Source organism: Candoia aspera, chromosome 1 (genome assembly GCF_035149785.1).
Source record: "Candoia aspera isolate rCanAsp1 chromosome 1, rCanAsp1.hap2, whole genome shotgun sequence".
Lineage (NCBI taxonomy): Eukaryota > Metazoa > Chordata > Lepidosauria > Squamata > Boidae > Candoia > Candoia aspera.
Genome location: NC_086153.1, coordinates 280,416,945 through 280,429,170, shown reverse-complemented (window position 1 = coordinate 280,429,170; position 12,226 = coordinate 280,416,945). Strand labels below are relative to the sequence as shown.

The 12,226-nt window shown below is 38.5% G+C and overlaps 1 protein-coding gene across 1 annotated transcript in view; it reads right to left on the bottom strand.

The window, feature by feature from the left end:
• LTK (leukocyte receptor tyrosine kinase) overlaps positions 1–11,866 on the bottom strand; it is an 81,740-nt gene extending 69,874 nt beyond the window's left edge. Inside the window, exons 1-4 of the mRNA XM_063288714.1 lie at positions 11,752–11,866; positions 11,169–11,270; positions 7,118–7,270; positions 3,779–3,995 (exon numbers count right to left, since the gene is read on the bottom strand). Of these exons, the coding sequence (XP_063144784.1) occupies positions 3,779–3,995; positions 7,118–7,270; positions 11,169–11,270; positions 11,752–11,866 (587 nt within the window). The remainder of the gene's footprint in view (positions 1–3,778; positions 3,996–7,117; positions 7,271–11,168; positions 11,271–11,751) is intronic.
• Positions 11,867–12,226: the final 360 nt, after the last annotated feature.

The window sequence follows — 12,226 nt, the reverse complement described above, 5'->3', positions numbered from 1 at the left end:
AGTTTCAACCTTTGATGAAAATTGATAAATTGAGCTTTTAAAAAAAAATCCAGACATCTTTTTTTCTTCATTTAACTTTGATGGAATATATTTGTAATGAATTCAGTGTCTTTGGAGTTTGGGGGAGATGAGTGGTGTGAGGGAATGAAGTTGGGAAAAGTAGCTGCAGCCAGACAGAAAGACTTCTCACCCCATTTCCTTCAAACATTCATTAACTCACAACTTTACTCACAAGCATCCAAGCCAGTGTTCCAGTTGCCTATAATAATTGAGCCACATCTCAGTGTTTTCAAGGATGCATCCAGAGGCAGCCTCACCCTACCCAGGCTCTTAGCTTACAAAAACAAATGCTGAGACAGAGTGGGAAGGTGGGTGTGTAGAAAAGGGGATAGGAAAATGGCAAGCAGGTGAGAAAGCAGGAGGCGACGTTTGGAGATTGACAGCTATTACAGGCAGGCAAGAGGACTATCAGTCAACTATCAGGACTACAAGCTATGGTAAACAGCATATCCTGGTGGGATTCCTGCCTGGAGCTTGGCTTGGGAGCTCAGCTGGTGTGCTCAAAAGCAACATTGCTTAAGAGCAGAGCTTGGAGCTTGGCCTGGAGCTCAGTGGTAACTAGAAAAGGAACAATCACATTGAGGCAGCACCTCATCCCAACTAGTGCAAGAACTTTTGGGAAAAGGCAAAGGTTGTGTGCTACTTTATAGCCTCTGAGACTTTTGTTTGAACTGAGTATTAAAAGACTAAGTATAAAGGACTGAGTATTAAATACGTATTTATGTGGCAATAGCAACTTGCAAGTCCCAAATGGGTGGAACTGACCCAGAGCAATAGCCTGTTGAGGAAGGGGTGTGCTGCAAAAAAGCATTGTGTACAGATTTGCAACACTGTGGTGTGTCCAGTCCTTGGAAAGCAAAGAATCCTCACAGGTGGATAAAAAAGTTCACGTATTTGGCACCATCTGTTTGGTCTGCTTAACTCTGCCCCATTGGGAACCAGACTCTACTGGGCTGATCTAGGTTTTCTTTGTGGATTACTTAATATCTGGAGTGTTAGCAATTTCTTTATCTCCTACAGTTTATCAAAACTGAATAAATCCACATCCTCCTTGTTCTATCAAAGACAACTCCTGAATTTGAAATGAATAAGTACTAAAGAAAAATTATTTGCCTTAGAGCTAAATTACATGGTACATTAAATACATACCATGCACCTGTCCTTCTGACTGTTATTTGTGGTAGTATATGCACAAAGGGAGAATAGCCCTTAGCCAGTCCATCACAGGGGCTTAAGGGAGGCTTATTCATTCCCCCCAATAAGCTTTAGAAGTGCCCACAATCCTTCACTGAGAGGACATGTATAGTCCTGCCTTTGTCAGAATACATAACCAAAGCAGCTTGTTGATGGGTGATTCCCTGTAGTGCTGGATTTCCACGAATCAAGGCTCAGGTTATAGCAGGAATAGCAGCCTGCATCTTTTGATCTAATTTACATTAACCTAATTTCAAAAGCTATTTGCAAGTAAACAGTTTAAATCTCTTCCCCTACTGCTGTTTGGGAAGAAAAAGAGAGAGAAAGGTATCAGGAAGAATGAGACAGAAAGGCTTTAGGTAGAGAATGGCTGCCACTTCTGTTCCCATGTTGGCTTTGTCCCATCCACTATAATCATTTTTTAAATAGTAATTTCATTAAAAATTACATTTAAAAAGATAAAAATTAATACAACTAAAACAAAAGAATAAAGAAATAGAAAGTGCAGAAAAAAAAAGAAAAATAGAAAATGAATAAATAAGAATATAGTAAAGAAAAAGAAAATAAATATATAAAGAAATGACTACCCCCTTCATCACAACAAATATAAACAATTTTAGTAACTTATTACCTTCTCTTAAAGTAAAACAAATGATCTTTTTCCTATATCTGATCTCTTATCTATAAACAAATCCTTAAAGCCTCGTTGTTTCAGCCCTGGTATCAGCAAAAGTCCATTAAGGCTTACCAGAGATAACAACATACCTATTTTAACCTTGATCAAATAAACCAACTTAATATTCCTTCCTTTTACTTTTAACAATCTTGATCTTTAGTCCCTTCAAATAGTGTCCTAGAACTTGATTTCTTTTCATTTTTTCTTTGTCCCTTCTCAAAAAATTCTTCAAGGCCTTAACAAGCCTCTTTTGTAAATCCAATATAGGAAAATTATCCAGGTCACTCTCTTGGTTTGTTATTTGTATATCCCTTTAAATTATTAAGAAATCAGCCAGTTTCTTTTGTATATCCAGTGTAGCATCTTTTTCCATATCATTCTTGTAGTCTGTCATTATTAAATCCATTTTCAGATCAGTCTCAGTCTTGTCCAGTAAAACTTGTTCCTCTTCCATAACATCTTTGAAACGCAGTATCTATTGAAGTAGACACTTGTAAAATTAACCTCTAGCTGCATTGTTCAAAAATATCCTTCAATATGTCCAATGTTAAAATATCTTGCTCCATTCTGTATTAGTAAGTCGAACTTAAGTGTTCTCCTTTGATTGTAATCTTTAGTTCCTTCTAAGTGTTTCAAAGTCTCATCCTGTCATGTATTTTAAAAAGAGTTAAAAACAAAAGCATTTTCTCACAGGAAGGATACTTATAATTAATTCCAAAATCTTATTTCAAATCCATCTGGACCCTTAGTCCATTTGTAACTTTCCAAAATCAAAGTTTTAATCACCCTTTTGCTGCTTATTAAAAAAACAACGATGCCCTTAAACTTGTATTTAAAACTTCTTTCACTAAGGATTGAAGGAAATTCACCCAGCATTTTCAGACTTGTCAATCCAAGAGTTCTTAATAGTTGAAAAGCAGTTAACAAGCAATTTCTGAAAGTGATTAGAAAAGGAAGTATGCGAAACCAGTGTCCTTTTAAAGGCGCCAACCATGGTTTGAGCAAGATGGCTATTCCCTCGTCTCCCAGAGTTCTAAACCCACTGTCTTGTGGTCTCCTCATGAGGAGAAACTGTCTGGAGCACTTGTGGGCAACACAAGACCTCTCCTTCTCTGGAGATGAATTATGAAGAGCCAGTCTACTCACCAGCTCTTCATTCTGCCATGGCTGTTGGCTCCGCTTTTAGCAGAGCCATCTTCAGTTCACCATTCCTTCCCTGGAAGTGTCTTTAACAGTTTACTTTTGTGGGAATACGCCCCTCAGTAGAAAATAAAAAAAGGTTGTCCATCCCAGGATTAGAGAATTTTCTTCTAATGAAACAGTTTCCCACACATGTGTTTAAAAGAATCATTAGAACCATATCAAGGATGCAAAACAGTAAATTACACCGTTAGCTGCTCCTCAAGAATTCTGGCTTGTGTGTCAACCATGTACTCATAGCATATGCTAAAGAAAGGCCTTAGCAGCTAGATAATGTTATTTCAATACCAATAACATTTCAGAGAAAAATAATTCTAAAGATCCAAAGGATTTGGATGCTTAGTAAAAGAGCAAGCGTCATTAGGTTTACAGTCGCCAACTCAGGTGTGTGTCCTAGATTTGGGAGTATTTCTTAATTTTGGTTCAGTTGTGATCCTCCATTCAGAGACTTTTAAAAAAAATAATCCTCTTAATGCCCCAGTTCTTAGCATTGCCTGCTAGAATAAAAGGCTTTCAAGATAAGCAACCTGCTCTATAATTCATAGGTTTTCCCCAAATTATCTGTGGCTCAGACTGCAAGTAGTTTCTTGGTTAGTGCTAGCCCCCCTGGGGGAAAATGCCAAGTGCCTGATCAAGAGCAAAACTCACCAGGCATCCTCCTCGTGTCCTTCTTGCAGATGAACCACTTTACTCTGATTCGTGTCCACATAGTGCACTTCCGCAGAGAGCCCTGTAAGACTGAGGCCCTGTGAATATACTGCAAGCTCCAACAGACATGAACTGGAGCTCCATGGCAGGACTGGACTGCGGAGGCTGAACTTGCATCTATCCAAGATCCTGCTAGGGTTCAGAAGGAGAATATCCCCTAGAGAAAGAAAAGGTTGGGGAGAAAAGACATTAAAAGAAAACCAAGGAGTAAAGAAGACGGAAAAGAGAAATTTATAGAGAAATCAGGAGAAGTAGAGAAAATAGCTATAATAAAAATACGAATTAAGTTGCTGAAGAGAAGAATGAAGAAGCTGAAAATAAATAGGAAAAATAGAATTAAATCATAAATGGAAACTTCTGTGAAGATCTCCATGGTCTGTGGCAGACGTTCTCAAAGACACCGTGTGATTTTATCCATGCTGATTAAAAAATAACTCCCATTAAGTCCAGTGGGTCTTATCTCCATGTTTGTGACCATAGGGTTTCAGGCTTAACTGTTGTGAACTTCCTTAAATTGGGAAACTAACTGTTCAAGGATTCTGCTTCCATGACTAAAATGAAGCAAAAAAATCAAGAGATATATTTATTTATTAAGTCTCATTTCTATGTACTGTAAATCCTTGGTACAAACACATTTAAACTAAATAGAAGGCTACATGAAATGGGAGTAATTCCTGCAGGAACGAAAAAGTTTATCCGGTTGGATAATGATGATTGGTTTTCGAAAACAAAGACAGATTTTGTGATTGTTCGAAGGAGGATTTTCTGGCCTTGACAAAATATTGATGTGGTGGAATCAGAAGGGAATGGCTGTCCCTACAAGGAACTATCTGCCTTTTCACAGAAGATAGTTGAAATAAATAATTTAACTTAATTTAGATTGAGACTTCATGATCATCATATGTAACAAATGAAACAAGGACAAAAGTTATAAATACATACACTGCCCCCCCCCAAACCTATATCTGCACAGGACTTTGATTGATTGATTGATTGATTGATTGACTGAATTTAGAGGCTGCCTGAGACCAGAATTACTCTCAGCAACTTATACTTTAAAAAAAAGGATGGAAAGCATAAGAAAAAAAAAGATTATGTATGACAGATCACATTCCATATACCCAAAACTACAACCTGCAGGGGATCCACAACCTCTCTACCCAAGGCCTAGAAGTAGAACCACATTTTTAAAGATTTGTAGAACATCATCACATGCATCTCTGGAGGGATATTATCACAATACGGTAGAGAAGGCACAGTTTCAGGTCCCAATAGGTGGCATTGTTTGATTGATGGGAACCAAAGTGCACACACTGTGCTGGACAGGAACCATGGGAAATAGATGGTCCCTCAAGTAACCTGGTCATATGCCATGAAAAGCTTTATAGGCGATAACCAGCACCTTGAACTGCACCTGGAAGCCCACTATAGCTCATGAAGCAGTGGGCTCACATGGGTACACCAAAACATACCCGGCATTGCCTGCATTGCTGCCTTCTGGACCAGCTATAGCTTCTAAGTAGTCTTCAAGGGCAGCCCCATGTGGAGCACATTGTAATAATCCAACTGTGAAGTGACTAGGGCATGTGTAGGAACTATCAGACCAAGACAAACCCCAGAGTGCACACAAGATTTAAATGGAGAAGTCAAATTCCATCTAAGACTAAAGATGGAAAGTCCCTAGATCTAGGGGGCCCAAATATCCAAAGCCACTTGGTCTTGGCAGGATTGAGACTGAGTCTGTTCCTCCCCATTCAGACCTGCGCAGCTTCCAGACACTGGGACAGGATGTTGACGACATCCCTTGGCTGGCCAGGGGTCAAGATATAAAGCTGGGTATCATCCCCATATTGATGATACTGGACCCTAGACCAACAGATGTCCTCCCCTATTGGTTTAGTGTAAATCCTTCATAAGATCTTTTCAAATGCCTGGAGGGTATCTGTTTTGTCACACTGAAGTTCAGAGAATATGGAGTAAAAACATTCCCAACCTCATTTCTGCAATACAGCAACATTAATTTTCCTTTCCTCCTTTGCTTTTCCACACAGTAGAGGGATAAGTAACCATTCTCTAAGAAGCTAGTCTTCACATAGCTTCTGGCTGCATGAAGACACACACCATTAGAGTGTCTTTTTTCACTTCCCAGTCCTCTGGAATGCAGGGAAACAAAGGAGATTGCTTTATACTGAGTTCATTCATCCATCTAGTTCAACACGAATGTAATCTGTCATCTCCTAACCAGGTGTCATTGAGTCTGCAATGATGGGGCCTGGTGGACATCAGATGGAGGAGAATAGCAGTTCTAAAGGTTGTCAGGTCAGGGAAGAGTAGTTTAGTTTGATTGACAGCAGCTCTCTAGACTTTCAAACAGAGTACCAGTCCTGGCTGGTGCCCAATAATATTTAACACAAATGCTCTGCCAGTGAGCTGTGGCGCTCCTGTGGAGGGTTAGGAGCAAGCAGAAATAATGGCTGATATACTAAGTTTCAAACATTTCAATATGGATGGGACCTATAGTATAGTTTGTTGCAGAAGAAAGGATAGTAACTGGAAACTTGCCTTGACTGATGGCATAATTAATGGAACCGAGCAAGAATAGCTGTGGCATGCTATTGTTGTTAACATATGAATTCGCTGTTAGCATTTTCTGGTTTTTATTTTCTGTGAGAGAAAACATATTGGATTCCAGTAAAGAAAAGAAGAGCCAATTTTCTGTAACTAGGGTTCCCTATAATATATAAAGTGTGTTGTCTGTATTCATTTTAATGATTCTTACAGATAAGCAGCATTTAAGCATGGAGTGCAATAAATAGAGAATGTTCATTTGAGAAATATTTTATATATTAATACTATTATATCAATTAGAGAGCCAGTTTGGTGTAGTGGTTAAGGCACCAAGCTAGAAACCGGGAGACCGTGAGTTCTAGTTCCACCTTAGGCACAAAGCCCACTGGGTGACCTTGGACCAGTCACTTTCTCTCAGACCTAGGAAGAAGGCAATGGCAAACCACTTCTGAAAAACCTTGCCAAGGAAATTGCTGGGGCTTGTCCAGGCAGTCTCTGAGAATCGGACACGAATGAATGGAATAAATAAATAAATAAATAAATAAAATCAATTAAAAACAAATACACAGTATATGAAGGGGAGACGAGATCCATACTTTTTTCTTCAGCAGTGTTGGATACCATACAGTAGTAAATCCAACTGGGAAAGGAAGTTCTCTAGGCAGACAGATAATTAACCATAAATATAAAGTTGGAGCACAAATTTATAACCTTCCAGATCTCTGTTGGATGAGACTATGTCTGTAACGTGTTGATCTTCTTGAGAAGTCAAAGCAACAACTGAAGATAGTATCCAGTCAGGTTTTCCAAAGCTATTAGAAGACATAATCCAGGAACAGTTCCATCCAAAATTACATGGGGTTTCTATTATAAGAAATACAAAAGAATCATTAAGGCAATCAATCAATCAAGGTATTATTATAATTGATGATACCAACTTTAACAAATGAGTTACATTTCTTTTTTACCAGACATGCCACAAATTGTCTGGCAATATGCAAACATAAGATAGAGGAAAATCTTTGTCCCAGATTATTTAGCACTATATTTTAAAGCAGTCGTGGAAAATTAACTATTACATTGCTGTTACTGACAAAGTTCTGACTTCTATGATTGGATGAAAGCATGCCTGAAATATCTGCAGAGGATACGAACTCATACTTTCCTGGATGCATTTTGGTTGTCGGCCACTGACTTAAAGAAAAAGACAGACATGTCGTATGGGGCTGCTGTAAAAGCACTCCATTCATTTCAGCATTCTCCAGATGCAGTGTTTCCCTTTAATGTCAATTTCAGGAATGCAGGAAATAAAGTTTTGCAAGCCTGAAGAAGCGGGCTGTCTGTGGTGCTGATTGGCTACCATATCAAAACTTTCTCATCTTCAGCTATGCTTTTCAGAATGTCTCCTTTAATAAGAAAATAACATACACTAATTTATACATACATTTCTGCCTAATTTGCATGAAACCTATCAGAGGGAGAAGAATGATGGCTGAGCCAATATTCAATGTGCTAGCATATTTACTTGTTACTTCACTTATAAATTTGGTTTAGCCTGACACACAGGAGCAATTTAAGTGCTCTTTTTATCTGGCAGTACGTCCACTCTTATATTATTCTGACTTCAGGCTACATTGTGTACTCCAGTAAAACTAGCAGAACAGTTTGCTCCACCTAACAGCCTTCAGAGGTGATGGCTTTTTGTGTAATTAAAAATGTTAACAAAGCAAAATTCTGAAAGCCCTTTTACAACAGAAATGATAATGAGCACCAGTCTGAAATTCTATGCCTCTGCATACAAATAATCAGCCACTGAATATGTTTGAGCATTCCTCTACTACTGAAATATTTATCAATTAAAATGTGTGTCTCTTCACCATTTCTTTCATTAAAAACCACTACATTCAATGTCACACAAACAGCAAAACTGCCAAGAACTTAGTACGATTTCCAGTCCCTAGCTTCCACACATTGATCCACCCACTATACTTCCACTCAACAGCTGCACTGAATTTTCAAGTTGGGAGACCTTTTCATAACTGTCAACACTTAGATAATGCTTTCATTATATGTGAGTCTGCAAAAACTGAACAAAGCAAAAATTGATGGCCCCTAAATGCTCCACAGTCTAAGAACTACTGAATTAGACATTTTGAGTAAAAGACGCTGGATATTTTTCTTGCAACTAGGACATATTTCCTTTTCAAAAATGTATTTTCAGACATACTAACAAAAGTAGTCTTTGCAACATGGCACATGACATAAGCTTATTTTCTTGATTGCAGTCACTTGCGGGACAGAACTATAGACCCCAGAGGAAGAAAAGAACTTATCTAAGCATCGTTAGCCCTAAGCAAAAAGGGCATATCTGTATCATTCCCGTTATTTTTATATCTAGATATCTTTCAATAGTTTAAAACACACATCTCACAATTATGTCTGAATTATTCCAACCATATCCAGATTGTGACATGAGGGAGAAATACCCTGAAGAAGAGGGGAGCTTGAGGAATTAGCTGTATTTGCAGATTGATCATTCACATTCCACCTCCCAAATCTCCTTTCTTCTGAAGCATTTCATGTCTCAATGACATGTGGGCATTAAATAACTGTGGGCCTTCTCATCAGTATGTATTGCATGCTATATGAAGAATGCATGTCATACGGATCCTGGCTTGAAACAAAAACAAACCTTCTAATAATTCTTGATTTTTTAAAAAAATGTTTTCTATTACATAGGATGTGTGTTCCATTCAGCTGAACTAATCTGGAGGAACAAATATATGGGGTAAGAAAAGATTTTTTAAAGCTGCCTGGTTGAATTCATCAGATTCTTTATAGTAATACAAGAACAGCAGAGGGAAAGCACAGAGAATATACTGACTAAAGAGAAATTATTGCAAGATTAGTAATATTACTATTGCTACTATTTACCTGCTTGTCTTGTCCAGTTCCTTTCCTGAGTGACAGTTGCTGCAGAAAATAAATAAGACTTTATTGGGATAAAATATTTATTGAACAATTTGATCTAAAGATTAACACTGGTACATCACTGCTTAGGATCAAGGATGGTTGAGAACAAAATATGCTTTTCTACAGTTCTAGCAAACTTAGTTACAAATACTTCTTTATACACTTTGTAATTTATTTATGGAACATGCTGTCATATGTGTCTGGAAAAGACTATTTAAGATTCAGTGAAAATACCCAATTGCTGTGGAGCAAATAGAGAGAAAACACTGCTTTCTTGTCATGCTTGTGGGTTCCCAGAAGTATCCGGCTTGCTACATCTGGAAAGAGGATGTCAGACAAGATGGGCCCCAAACTGAACCGATCCAGCAGGACTGCTTAATAGGGCTGTGCGTAAAAGAGAAAAGGTGTTTTGTTTTGTGCTTGGAACAAAACAGGTCTGCTAAAAATACTTCCTTGAAACACCAAGTTGGCTGTGTTCCATTGCAACAACACTTAGAATGGCTCGGCGTTTTGTTCTAACTTCAGAACAAAACCCTTTCAACACCAACATTCTGTTTTAACCTTGGGAGCATTTAAAATGGTCCATTTTGAGATCAGAATGGTTTCATGGTTTGAATGGACTATTTCAAGATAATTTTCTATGACTGCTCAGAACTTACAGAATGATGCTTTTAGGGTTAACGTGAAGAAGGCAGCAGTATGGCCCCAGAACTGACCTTCACTAGCTGCTGGGAACAGAGCAGATAATTAAGTTGCAGACTGAATCCAAATTCCCCTGTGCCTTATCAGCCAGGGTGAGAAGTAAAAGCAACTTGTAGAAAACAGTAATGTGCTCCCTTCGGGGCAGCGGGAAGTGCTTGTAACTGAGATAGATAAGGAGCTGGTGGGCTCATATTTCCCTTAACAACAACAATGCTCACCTTTTTCAGGCAATAGTACCCACCTTTTAGGAGTGTTTTAACTAAGTTTACCAATGAAATTGTACTCATTTATGCTGTAATGATTTTCTGATTGTAGCTGTTTCAATTCCAATGCCTTAGATGGAGCACTGGCGCTTGATTTGGAAACCAAGTGCCCTTTTTTCTGCAGAATAGAGCCATTAAAAGAGATTTCTGCCCTGTGTGTTAATTGGCGTGCACACCAGGTTCAACGAACCCAGAGTTTCCTGGGACAACAAAACAGCCAAGTTTTGTTCCAATCTTGAACAAAGTCTTGAAACACACATGTTTTGTTTCAAGCTCAGAGTGCTTGAAAATGTCTATTTGAAGCTTGACACATTTTTTCCACATCTCTGCACTTTAAATTATTCATGTATGAAATAAATATCATTCTTTCGGAAGGCTTGGTTTAGTGGGAAGGAATGCATCAACTACCTAACTGTAACACAGCTTATATCTCTTATCATCCTCAGGCTAGATTTAGTATGTATTGCTTGAATCCTACATACAAAATCTACAGTATATCCCCACCAGATGTAGGTGCACTGAAAGTCAGCACTGGCTCAAAATATTTATTCAGTTCACTAGTTGTTCATTCCCCTGTTCCTTTAGCCCTTCAGGCCTATGACAACAGCCCTTGTATATCTTCTTAGAATTCTTACTGCAGATGAGAGGTGGTTTAAAATTATTGAAATCCTAAAAAATAATAGATCCCCTAATAAGAATAAAAGTGGGCAAGAATCCGAATGGTAACAGAAGGTCAATACCAGTAAAAGAACTGCATGGGGGCCAAAAGAAAAGCAAGCTGCTCAGATTGATGGAAAAGTTTTAAAGGAGAAAGAGTAAAGTACCTGGATGGGAAGAACGACCAGAAGAAAGAATCCAGTTCCTATCTGGAGGTACATAGGGGAAAGGGGGGTCTTTTTCATCTGATTTAGTGGAGGCAGCAACAACTGCAACAGAGAACAACAGTACAAAAACAAAAATTAAAAGGTACCAAAGATTTCGGTGAGTATATGGAGCGATAATATTGGCATGACTAAAGTTCCTGGAGTTATGATGAGTGACTTGAAAATAATAATACAAGAATGGCTTATTTACAAGAAAACATATCTGTTTCATTTCTTTCTTAAATTCTTAAACAGGACAATTTATTTATTTGTTTGTTTATTTATAGAATTATTTATAGTCCACCCACTTCCTGAGGACTTGAGGTGGGTTATAATAAAAAATATAACAAGCCAATACAAACAATAGTGCAACTGAGCCAATCTAATTAATCCAAGGCAGCTCTTATACCTTCAGCACCCATATAATAACAAGGCCTTTTGGAAGGCCAGGAGGTTGGGGGCTTCTTTATCACAGTAGGCAGCTTGGTCCAAAGAGCAGGTGCAGCCAATGAGAGGGTATATTGTTGACCCTCCAGCCACTCACCCCTCATGCGATGAGGACCCTCAGCACAGCTTCCTTCAAAGCTTGATGGGGTGGCCTGAATCTGAGTGGCAAAGATGGTCCCCTTGTGTGAAAGTTTAAAGGGGGCAACCAGCATATTTAATTGGAGCTAGAAGCAAAGTAGTAACCAATGCAATAACTTGTGATGAAATGTGGGTTTGACTCAGAGAAGAGGGAGGGGAATGCCAAGCAATTACAGAAAAGATATGAGTCCTGGGAAAGTAGGAAGCATAAATTGAAGTAGAGAGGGGTTTTGGCAGGCTTTCAGGATTCTGTTACAATACCCTAATCGCTTTAAAGTACATTTAAAGACTCCTAGCAACTCCTTTTTCCTGACCTTGCCTACCTTGATTGACAACAAACTTGAAAGCCTTTCTACTCTCTCAGCAGAGAGACATTGGATCTCGCCTTTTAACTCTAGAATACAGCGACAGATCCTCAATGCATCCCTCTTTCT